This window comes from Ascidiella aspersa, chromosome 1 (genome assembly GCF_963924565.1).
Source record: "Ascidiella aspersa chromosome 1, kaAscAspe10.2, whole genome shotgun sequence".
NCBI lineage: Eukaryota > Metazoa > Chordata > Ascidiacea > Phlebobranchia > Ascidiidae > Ascidiella > Ascidiella aspersa.
Window position 1 is genome coordinate 38,907,608 of NC_139447.1, and position 12,891 is coordinate 38,920,498.

The 12,891-nt window shown below is 32.4% G+C and overlaps 2 protein-coding genes across 2 annotated transcripts in view; both read left to right on the forward strand.

The window, feature by feature from the left end:
* LOC146170418 (uncharacterized) overlaps positions 1 to 12,891 on the forward strand; it is a 131,051-nt gene that overhangs the window by 89,051 nt on the left and 29,109 nt on the right. The window lies entirely within an intron of this gene.
* Positions 9,294 to 11,001, forward strand: LOC146170421 (NACHT, LRR and PYD domains-containing protein 14-like). The gene is made up of 6 exons (XM_083391819.1): positions 9,294 to 9,299; positions 9,374 to 9,412; positions 9,585 to 9,740; positions 9,912 to 10,067; positions 10,177 to 10,332; positions 10,477 to 11,001. Exons 1-6 carry the CDS (start codon positions 9,294 to 9,296, stop codon positions 10,636 to 10,638), a joined length of 675 nt encoding a protein of 224 aa, XP_083247945.1. The 3' UTR covers positions 10,639 to 11,001.

Consider the following 12,891-nt stretch of genomic DNA (forward strand, 5'->3'; position numbering starts at 1 on the left):
CTGTGATAGATTTTCTCAATTGTTTACATTGAACAAACATTGCTTCATTCAGTTGTTTTCTACAGCAGCTGCTGGCTGGCACAATTAGAATTAGTTAAGTTTTGAATTTAGTGTGGGCTAACTTTTGTTTTGCATAAAAATACTTTTATTCTATTAACAACTTAAAATGCGAAAATAAGAAATTTTAGTTTTAAATTTTATGCCTTTTAAGCATTTTAACCAATTTATTTTCAGGCTCTGTTATTATAGTTATGGGTTGTCAGTTAAGCAAGTAAACCCAAATTAATTAAAGGAGCTGATAAATTGATGTTTGTAATAGAATTTCTTTACATTGATGTAGTGAGGCATTGTTGACTGCTTAATTTTATTTATAATAAGGTTTTTGTGATCTATTATGCCTTTCCAATGCAGATAATGTTTAACCATTTCTAGTAGATTAACGCATTTTAAATGAGGACGGTTGTTTTCAAATATCTGCATTAAGTTTGTAAACATTTGAAAGTTTTACAAATTTGTTTAAACTGTGAAATGTCACACGAACAAACAAGAAACATCCATTTTGAGGTAATTCTGCTTTCTACTATTTCCATTTTTTATATAGTTGGTTTATTTCCGGTTTGCCTCCTTAAAATCTTACAAAAACGGTTCAGGTGCTGTTGCAGTTTAAAAAAAAAGTGGCTTGAAACTGATTCATAAAATTCAGGTTCGCAACTTCCTGCTTAAAATATCAACATGTGCATGTTAAAATAACATGATGTGCGTAGTTCTTTATAATCTTGATTTTAATTTATGTTTCAGCATGAATCTGCTGGACAATCAACAGCAGGGACTTCCAACCAAGGTAATTTCTAATATGTATTTAAGTGTAGTTAGTTGCTTGACTTGATTTAATAAGTGAATTAAAATTTTATACTGAAACCAGATAAGATTGCCAGGGCATGTATGGAAAACATAGAAAAAAGGGTAAGTTAAAAATTGTGTTAAAATGTACTTGAGTGCCTGAGTTTGTGAAATCAGTGCATTATTTAAAGAAGAGATACAACAGTTTTCAATGGCAATCAAAATTTAATAGGCCCTATAAACAGTTTAGGATTTGCAAAGCCTGTGTCTTTTTGGAAAAATGCAGTACTGGGCATGTAGAATATTTAAAGGAGGGTTGAATCAATAGTAAATCAAGTCATTTGGCTTAACACGTTCACTGCGATATCACCCACTGGTGGGTCGAACGAAAAATATTACTGTGTTTTTTTCATATTCACGGCGATGCAATGTTAATTGCACCTCAACTAGTTTTGAGGGTTTATAATCTGGTACTCATGCAGTTAAACTTTAAAGCTTAACATGTTCAGCTTTTTTCTAAAAAAATTATGTTTATTATGTTAATTGGGTTTATTGTTAAAAATTTATCAGCGGGTCCTATTTTTTCCCTATAAAATAGTTTGACGTTACGTCAATATGCCAGTGTTTCTTAACATTTTTCACTTTGGGGCGCACCTAGAGATGTATGAAGATGTAGCGGCGCACCTTGCGAGCGAAGCGAGTGCGAAATTTTTGAGTTGTAGCAGTATTTTTCTTAAATTGCCAGCAAAGGGACTCCAGCCTTTAAGACAAAAAAAGTTATTTTGTCATTTAAGTCTTAGTCCGATTAATTTTGAATTTATTTCGACATATGTAGGTCTTATCTGGACTATTTTAGATCTTATTTTATCGTGGTTATTACTGCGAATTTGGCGTTATTATGTCAGTGGTCTTAATAGGCCTACTTACGGTAGATTAATTATCTGATTTAGATTATGTTGCTTTGTAGTCTTATTGCGTTTTCTACTGGAATCAATGAGCTAAGCTTAATAGGAACCTAGAAAATATATGTTTTATATAATAGGACCTATACATCGTTTTTTCCTTTTGCTCGCGGCGCACCTGGCAGCCTTCCATGGCGCACCAGTGCGCCGCGGCGCACCGGTTGAGAAATGCTGCAATATGCTATTGATGTAAACCAAATCATTAGTAAACAATAAACATAATTTTACAAATCCCTTGTTTGTTTTTTAGGGGTGAACAATCCAATAATCGGGTGGTTTAATGGCGAATTAATACAAAATGTTAATTTATTAGAAAACTGTAGGTTGTACTTACTAGAATTTAGATAAAAAAATTAACAAAAAGGTTGCATATTTTTGTGGTTGAGGCCCAAGGGTTGGGGGTGCATTTTTTGAAGGGGGTTTAAAAATTTTTTTTTAAATATTACAAACCATAAAACAAGTAAACCAAAGTGTAATATATAATATTAACTAAAATTAACCTGGTAAATAACCCTATATATAATAACCCAATTATTGATCTACCCATGAAAACAAGGCCCTTAAAAAAAACCCTGACACAATATATGACAACTGCAACCCTATAAAACTATGCAGGATTCATTTTGCAACATTTAAAATAGAAATTACTCACAATATATTACCTTTGATGTATCACACTAGCAAAAAGTTAAGCTTTACTCTATAAGTTGCTTAAAATTATGTGACCACCAGTGGGTCAAATCGCACTGGCTACAATATAGTTGGTGTTTAATGCGACTTGACCCACCAGTGTCCAAACGATTAAACTGTCTAAAAGAACTCCTTAAAGCGAAATCATGTCGACAAAATTTGGCGGGCATTTTCTGGCGGCAGCTAGCGGTACAGAAAATTAGGTAATCGCAACACAAGAAACCAACGAAAATTTGGAACCGCAGCAAACGTGTTAAGTCAAGTCAAGTCATTTAAATCTGTGATTTAATTGCACTTAAATCAAATTATTGACTTAAGTCATAACAACACTGGACTGTAGATATGCAAATCAAGTTATTAGCAGAGACCACTTTTAACAGTTCCGGTCATTTCACATACAAGGCAAAACTGTGATAAAAGTGTGAAGCATTTTACATTCAGAACTGCTATTTTAGCCATGTCAATACACAAAGCTTTTCTAAAACCATGATTATTTGTATGTCCCCAGTTAAATTTAGCAAGGAGACCTGTACCAAATAATGCCCCAATGCATGTTTCACTTACTCTTCATGGAAGTCTTAAAGCCCACTTACAAATTAAAAAAAAATTGCTGTATTACTAGAGATGAGTCTCTTTAAGTATAAAGTTAGAATGGCTTGTATTAGGATTAAAATAAACAACTTGCTTGAAAATGATGTAATAAACATTACTGAAATATAACTTGGCACACCACATTACATTAGTTGTTGTTGCTTCGCAGATCCACCAAATCAAAATGTTGACTCCATGCAAACTAAAATGCAAGCAAAAGGTATTTGTTATTCCTGGTCAGCTTACTTAAATGTATTGTTTTATATTGTCAACAATGACGAAAAAAACTTTTGTTTAGATTTGATAATGAATATAATCTCTTCAAATTAAAGTATTATCCATACTAATAATATTTTTTAGTTTACGAGATGATTGGCACCGGTAGTTCTTCTTTAGGAAATTATGTGTTACCATTACTATTTAATCAAACTTTTAATAGGATTTATTATTTTTCAAATTAAAATACTCAATTACAGACAATGCCCACCAGGCTGGGAGGGATATTATCAAAACTGACAACACTTACAACAACCCTACTAATACAACAGGTAAGTAGTGTTTACCTTTGTATAACTAAAATATCTATAACCCACAATAAATGTTACATTAAACATTAAATTGTTTTAATAAATCACTAAATACAAGGGGGGGGGGGGGGGGCGGACCAAATATTACCTTGCCGATCGGCTTGCTCTTTATTGAAATTTGTAAAAATAAATGGGTTTTAAGGTTATTACTTTAACAAAAACTGTAAAGAACACAGTGTATCTTTGAGGAGAGATATATATAACAAGGTCTACTCATAGTAACTACATTTTGTACAAATTATATCTGTTTTTACCATTATATTTTTTATTTTATTATTGCTTTTGTATTGTTTTAATGCTATATAAAAACAGGCAACAATGTGATTGTAGCTTGGGTTTCTTACTGAAGTACTCTTTGTCACAACTTCCATTATTTTGCAATTAATGTGTTTTTTCCAAATATGTTTGTACCATTTAGATATTTCAGTGGAAGGCAGCAATGTAAAAGATTCAATTTTTGGAAATCAAAATGTCAACATAGAACAACACCATCATTACCCAGCAAAGACACAAAGTGAATCTGCTGAATCAGACCAACCAAAGCTCACCAACTGCAAGTTCTTAGCATTGTTTAAGGATAAAAACAAAATTCTTAATATTAAAACAGAAAAAAGACTGAAAACTAATGAGGAACGTTTTTAAAAGAAATTCAAGTCAAATCTTTTTAAATAAATAACAAGTCAAGTCCCAGTCTAAATCATCAGTTGCCCAAGTTAAGTCATTAATATAAAACTGGTAAACTCGTCCGATTATTAACAATATCTTAACTAAAAATTAACCAAAATCAAATATATAGAAAGCAAATTGTTATAAGTAAAAAAATTATAAAAAATTTAGTAATAAATGTTTAATGAAAACTTTTAATTTTGCCCAAAGTTAATTAGCAAAATGACTTAAGTCAAGTCAAGTTATTTTGGTCAACAGATTTAAGTCAAGTTATTTGAAAACACTTCTTTAAGTACATAAAAGTCAGGTCATTGCGAAGTCATAACAACATTACAAATTAACCAACTGATAATGACCCTCATATGCGGTTTTAATGTTGTGTTTACAAGGTGTATACAAAAAGCAAAGGTCAACAGCCCTCTGGTGACCAGCAATTTTGCCCTGTCCAATATTTGTGCACATTTAAAGTGCTGTGTTTGCCTCTAACAAATGTCTAAGCTTTTGCCATGTGTAGGCATCTTTTGCCATGTGTAGCCATCTAAGAGGTAATATATTTTTATCTAAGAGTTGCCCGGATTTAATGACATTATTAAATACAAAAGAGTGGGAAACTACAACCTGGTGGATGTGGTGGTACACAGTTTGAGTTTTTTATTCTTGCATTGTTACATAGATATGTTGCTCTTAAATTAACCGGTGCGAAAATAATATGCAGCTCAAATCCAGTTTAATTGAGTGGCATGCGGCAGTATTTGGTTAGATTGACAAAAGAAAGGATGCATGCAACGCTTTTAGGCACATTTTGCATATTTCTCTATTTAATATCTGTCAACAAAATGGCTGTTACTGTGAATGTCTTCTACCCTTAAGATTAACATTTTTTGGTTTTCAGATACCAATAACGAACAACCAGATGCAAATGTTCGTCAAAGTTTGGCCGACCAACCAGGACCTTCTTTATTGACTAGAGCTTTGCAATTTATTCCTGACAAAAGTAAGTAATGTTTGTTTTACATTAAATTTTCCAGTCAGCTGTTGTTATGTAATATTTAGAAAAAATGTATATTTATTTATAGTTTGGCAAGTAAAACAAAAAAAGAAATTGCGAAAACATGTGAAATCAATATCAGGAATAAGAAATATGCCGATTAAACTTGATTGGGACCAGCCAATTCAGCTGGTGCCTGTTGCATTAACTAAAAATGAACCAAAATCTATCGAACAACTAAATAAAGAAGGACATTACAGCAATCGAGAAGATTTCCAGAAACTTTTATCACTTGAAACAAAAAGCCTTGACATCAGTGAAGCGATAGAGCAGGCTTTTAAACAAGCAGAGTCAGATGCAAGACAACATGCCTCGAAAGAGGCCAGACAGGACTACATCGACCGAAACGGCAACAACATTGTGTTTATCGGACAAGCTGGTATTGGCAAAACCACTCTTACTCGCATGATAGTGGAAATGGTTCTAGAGCAAAAGCTATTTCTAAAATGCGAGTACATTTTCTTTGTTTTCTGTCGGGAGATAGACTACAATACCAAAACTACACTCCTACAAATGTGTTTCAATGGAACAGACATCAAATTTCGACATGAGCAAACTACAGAAAAAGCTCTCTTGAAATCAATTGGGGATGGTGAAAATGTTGTATTTGTATGTGATGGTTTAGATGAAGCAAATACTGATGCTTTCTTCACAGATGAACCATTACCATCAGATGAAATAGCAACAGCTGATGTTCATATAAAGAGGCTGTGCCAAGCTAAGGTTTGGAAAAAATCCATAAAAGTTTTCACTTGTAGGCCTGGTCAATTTCACCATATGACTAAAATGATTCAAACAACATCAGTCTTTAACCTTCGAGGTATTTCAGCTGCTTCACAAAAGAAAATTTGTGAACAAATCTGTAAAACAGTAGAACAGGTCACATTAGTAATGACTTACTTGGAAAAAAAGAGAGACATTTCTGTTTTGTGTCACGTTCCTGCTCTCTGCATAATCATCATGTATGTCATAAACATACACTTTGCAGAAGGTAAAGAGCTGGAAATAGAATCCCTCACATATATTTTTTTTAAAGTTCTGGAGTATTTCTGCCAAAGTGTACACATCAGGGAAAAACATGCTCACTTAAGCAAAATTGCTCTTTTGGCATGGAATGGATTTAAAAAAGGAGATCTTGTATTTACAGCCAAGGACTTTTGTGATGTAGGCATGGATAAAAGTGATGCAGATGCCTTTCTCATGCACTATGTTGATGCTAGGTATGAAGTTAGCTTAAAAATACTGGAAGGTTTCAAACGAACAAGCTTTACACATTTGTTACTGCAAGAAAACTTCTCAGCTCTTCACTTGGTGTTTTATTCCACTCTGGATGAATTTATTAACATTCTTCCTAGATTACCTGAAAGTCGATGGGAAGTTGTGTCAAGATTCATGTTCGGATATTTTAACATTGCACTGAACTTAACAGTTAGCTCATTTCTCACCGCATGCAGTTGTGAGCCCAACCATCAGATATGTGAGGCCAAAAGATCCAAATTAGTTGAGTTTGCAGTTCAGTTTATGCATCAAATTAGTTCAACTGACACAAAAAAGCTTATAACAATCAGTGGCTGGTTGAACGAGCTCAGAGATCCAGATCTCGATAAAAAGATTGCTAAGTACTTGCCGAGTGAAATCAAGTTTCAAGGAAGCGTCTTACCATCTGATGTCCCCAGTCTTGTCTATCTGCTCTCAATCAAAGCTGTATCACTTGATATAAGCAGAAACAAAGGTAATTATTCTAAATGTGTTTGACCCCACTATCTTTTATTATAGCAAATCATTGTACCTAAAGTGTTTAATGTTAAAGGGGCCACAACTATTGTTAGCTAACAACAAGCACCATTCGGTTTTACACAGACACTCATTTGGAGTAGAACTTTGAATCTATAATACATTTTACTTACTATAGTATTAATCAGTAGAAAATGCCACAAAAACATAAATAAGAGTCCAAGAAGATTAGGTTTTTAAATATAATCAATCAAAAAAACAAATCCTGGTTTACTTTTATTTATTTATTTGATTTCTATTTTGCTCAGGGGTTAATCATAATATATTCTTTTGTCACAAAACAACAATGAATTACTAAACAGATTCTTAAAATTTACAGTATTAAACAAATACCCAATCACTACAATTTAAAACAATGATGTCTGAAACGATGCATAACTACACAAAATATAATAATAATTTACCACATTGGTAAAATCATGATTATATTTTTTGTAGTTGTGTATTACAATTCCATGTATTTTGTGGTATGCAACAAAATGAACTCTATACAAATGTTTCCATACTTTTAAATGTTTTCTGAAAAATCCTTGTGTTGTAGTTGAATGTGGTCACAAACGCAGTGGGTAATTGCAACTATTGTGTTGCTATGAATAAAAGTTATGTTGTGGTTAACTTTAAGTGACCCTTAGCATACTTAAATATAGGCAGTTGGAAATATGTGCACCGGCATTTCATGTTGGCCACTTTCCCAATAACTTTTAGTTGACATGTTATCACAATCAGCAAGTAAATGGTCGCCAAAAAAGTGAATCTTAAAATGAAACCACATTTAATGCAAGCACTATAAATGTTTTACAACCATGATAATATGCACTTAGCTACCTCCAAAGTTTTGTGATGATTTTCAACAATATTTAAACTAACTTGAACCATAATTATGAATGTGACAGCTACATCCTAAATTGCAACTGGTTTCCTGATAGATTTTGCATGTCTTAGTCAATTATTATTTATTGCAAGTTATTCTTGCTATTTACCCCCTATTAGTTATTAGTTATATATCACCAGTTAGGATTCTGACATTTATACTTTTTAAGTGGAAATCAATAACATAGGTCTATATTCTTAACGTAACTTTGCAGTATTTATGTTTAGAATGGTATTTTAAAATTTAACACCTCAGAACTACATGATTGTAAATATTATATACACGTAATATTTTTTTAAATTAATTTTAGTTGTTTTTTTTCCATCAGAACCTGAATTGGAAAGTGATTCCATAAACTTGGGGATAAAACACTTTCAAGGAAAAGGATTTTCTTTTTTCGTGGAATCACTTCGACTGGAAAGTACCAAGGTTGAATTGTATCCAGTGTCACTTTAAAACTATTCATGTATATTGCAGTAAATTTTAACTATGTGTTTCTTAATTTTCTTTTGCACTGATAATTTCTGTTAATACTAAGATCTAAATTACAGATTTCAACACTTGATCTTTCCAATAGTATTATTGGTGATGTGGGTGCTTCCATTGTTTCTAATATTTTGACAAATATTGACAGTCTTAAATTATCTGGCTGTGGAATAACTACAAAGGGTGCCAAGTCCATTTATAAGGGATTGTCAAACACCAAGGTTTAATATTTGTTTTTATTTATACTGCAATAAAGTACAATTCGTATCTGCCTTGCATACTTAAATATTATTGACAGCATTACAAATTGTTTTACTTCTTTTCACTACACATGAGAAATATTTTTTTATCTTTTTTTGATATATCCCCGCTATCTCATTTGTAACATTTCAGCTTTCTACACTTGATCTTTCCAATAATATTATTGGTGATGAAGGTGCTATTATTGTTGTTGATGTTTTGACAAATATTAAATGTCTTAAATTATCTGGATGTGGAATAACTACAAAGGGTGCCAAGTCCATTTATAAGGGATTGTCAAACACCAAGGTTTAGTATTTGTTTTTATTTATACTGCAATAAAGTACAATTCGTATCTGCCTTGCATACTTAAATATTATTGACAGCATTACAAATTGTTTTACTTCTTTTCACTACACATGAGAAATATTTTTTTATCTTTTTTTGATATATCCCCGCTATCTCATTTGTAACATTTCAGCTTTCTACACTTGATCTTTCCAATAATATTATTGGTGATGAAGGTGCTATTATTGTTGTTGATGTTTTGACAAATATTAAATGTCTTAAATTATCTGGATGTGGAATAACTACAAAGGGTGCCAAGTCCATTTATAAGGGATTGTCAAACACCAAGGTTTAGTATTTGTTTTTATTTATACTGCAATAAAGTACAATTCGTATCTGCCTTGCATACTTAAATATTATTGACAGCATTACAAATTGTTTTACTTCTTTTCACTACACATGAGAAATATTTTTTTATCTTTTTTTGATATATCCCCGCTATCTCATTTGTAACATTTCAGCTTTCTACACTTGATCTTTCCAATAATATTATTGGTGATGAAGGTGCTATTATTGTTGTTGATGTTTTGACAAATATTAAATGTCTTAAATTATCTGGATGTGGAATAACTACAAAGGGTGCCAAGTCCATTTATAAGGGATTGTCAAACACCAAGGTTTAGTATTTGTTTTTATTTATACTGCAATAAAGTACAATTCGTATCTGCCTTGCATACTTAAATATTATTGACAGCATTACAAATTGTTTTACTTCTTTTCACTACACATGAGAAATATTTTTTATCTTTTTTTGATATATCCCTGCTATCTCATTTGTAACATTTCAGCTTTCTACACTTGATCTTTCCAATAATATTATTGGTGATGAAGGTGCTATTATTGTTGTTGATGTTTTGACAAATATTAAATGTCTTAAATTATCTGGATGTGGAATAACTACAAAGGGTGCCAAGTCCATTGCTACAAAGTTATTACATAATAAGGTTCAATGTCAAAAAAATGTACATAAATGTCTATTGTTTTTATTGAACACTTTTTTATTACTTTAATTTGACAATTTTGAAATATTGCCGACATTGCCTTTATTTACAGATTTTAACACTTGATCTTTCCAATAATGATATTGGTGATGAAGGTGCTTTAATGGTTGTTGATGTTTTGCCGAATATTGAAAGTCTTAAATTATCTGGATGTGGAATAACTACAAAGGGTGTCAAGTCCATTGCTACAAAGTTATTACATACTAAGGTTCAATGTTAAAAAAGATATGAATAAATGTCTATTGTTTTTATTGAACACTTTTTATTACTTTTAACATTATTTTTCCATTTTTGTTACCTAAAATTATTGATAAATATTTTAAGATATTGCAGACAATACCTTTATTTACAGATTTCAACACTTGATCTTTCTAATAATGTTATTGGTGATGAAGGTGCTTTAATTGTTTTTGATGTTTTGACAAATATTGACAGTCTTATATTATCTGGCTGTGGAATAACTACAAAGGGTGCCAGGTCCATTGCTAAGGGATTATCAAACACAAGGGTTTGACATTTGTTCTTTTATTTATATTGCAATAATAGCACAATAAGTATCTGTCTTGCATACTAAAATATTATTGGCAGCATTTAAAATTGTTTTACTTCTCTTTACTACATTTGAGAATATTTTTTCTATAGTTCTCATCTATCTTTAATGAATTCTTGCATCCCATTTGTAACATTTCAGCTTTCTACACTTGATCTTACTGGAAACATTATCGGCAAATCGGGAATAGACGCTTTATCCAAGTGCAACATTGATCGGCTTTTCTTGACTTCATATGTGATCCATGAAGGCAAAATATCCAAGCATGGTAATGTCGTGATTGGAAATCATAAAACTGATCTGATGGAAAAACTGGTTGTGAACAAATCTAAGGTAACAATAAGCGCAATAAATATCTACCTGCATTTACGTGGTTAAACAGAATAAAACAATTCCACAGGAACACACAATAAGATCTACAAAGCCTCTATATCTAGCAGGGTAATCAATATTTATTACCATAGCATTAGTTAGACAAATACCGATATATATATTTATTAACTAAGATAGATAGATAGATTTAAATTTACTTCGGAACAATGGTTAATGAGCAAATTAAAACTTAAATAGATATAGGTAAATAAACTGAAATGTAATTTTTTTAGACTTTCTTTCATTTTTTTTTAACTTTAACTATATTTAATAAAATCGTTAGCGGTACAAGTATCGGCTGACAAAAGCGTTAAAAATCGAATGTCGGTATCGGCGAAATAACAAATTAAATCTGTTGATCTCTAGTATTATAACCAACGACATAAAAAGTCATACGCAGTCATATCTACGACAGAACCTGTTGTGGAATAAGTCCTAAGTTCATCGGAATAAAGCCTCGATGTCCAAATCACGCCTGAAACCGTAGGGAGAGGGTGGTGGAAGCTCGGCCGTTTTGGTGTCTACGTTTAGGCGCCCTAGTTTGAAGCGTTAAAAATCGAATATCGGCCAAAAGATCTCTAGTATTAAGACCAACGACATAATAAAGTCATACGCAGTGATATCCACGACAGAATAAGATCTAAATCGTCTAAATAAAACCTAAACCTGTTAAAATAAGTCATAAGTTCATCGGAATAAAGCCTAAATGGCCAAAATAATACATGAAACTGTAGGGAGAGGGTATGAGGCGATCGGCCGTTCTGTTGTCGACGTATAGGCGGTCTAGTTTGAACGACTGTTTTAGCACCGAATTGTTTGCCCCTGTTTGGGGTAAGTGATGGTTAATGGATGGATTTAGAATTTCGGTAGAGTTTTTAGAGGCGATGGTGATGTACTTTGAGGTGGGGTTTGGTGTAAAAGGTTGTATATTACGTCGTTATATGTCCGTGTAAATTTGCTAGCCTCGTGGAATAATAGCCGATCAACACAAAATATGAATGTGGCAATTAATATGTAACCATAAATAATCCTATGGATAGCGTAACATTGTCGATACATGGATAAAGAGTGCGGAAATATTGTTTGAAATGCAAAACATCTTTACTTCATAAACGTTGCATTACGTGGCGCTACACTTTACGTAGATAGAATTGCCATAAAGTGTGATGTGTTTTTCATTTCGCGTTAATCGTGGAGCGTGTAGCCTACATTTTGAAACATCAAAGGCGCTGGTCGTTCCTTGACTGTTTGCCGCTGGTTGTGTCCGAATTTATCGCAATTATCTAGGTCAGTGGTTCTCAAAGCGAGCCACTTGGCTTACTTTGGGGGAATTTTAAATTTTGGGAGGGAGGAAATTTGTTCCAGGGAGGAATTGGGGAGGAAAAGTGGATGAATAATTATTTGATAATTATAACACATAACTAACTGCTCGAAGTTTAAATGGGAACGTCTACTTGCTATACGACTTAAAGTAGCCTTGTGTGAAGACAATATGTTGCTTTAACTGTGTTAAACCTACGTCATAATAGACTCAGTTTGGTTTACAATGTCTATTGTTTCGTCACAGTAAGTAAAGTTCACTAGCACCAGGTGTCTGTTTTATACTGTTTGTTTGTTTTAGCATGGTTGTAAAAGCATGGTAAAAGTAATACGTAAAAGTAAAGTAAAGAAAGGGTGAAACATAAGATTGCCCAGATCCAGTATATGTTTTAAATTCTGCAAAATGCCAAAGCAAGTGCTCGAGAGCGACTTTTACCAAATCATTCATTTAAAAAACATTTGGTTGGATCCACAAGTTTGTGTGCTAAGTATGCCAAATTAACCGTTGCAGAGCAAACACTTTTT

What these genes read in the sequence shown, in the direction of transcription:
- LOC146170421 (XM_083391819.1), top strand. An exon ending in AGGGATTGTCAAACACCAAG is followed by an intron (nt 9,413 to 9,584) that starts GTTTAGTATTTG and finishes GTAACATTTCAG; the next exon opens with CTTTCTACACTTGATCTTTC. An exon ending in AGGGATTGTCAAACACCAAG is followed by an intron (nt 9,741 to 9,911) that starts GTTTAGTATTTG and finishes GTAACATTTCAG; the next exon opens with CTTTCTACACTTGATCTTTC.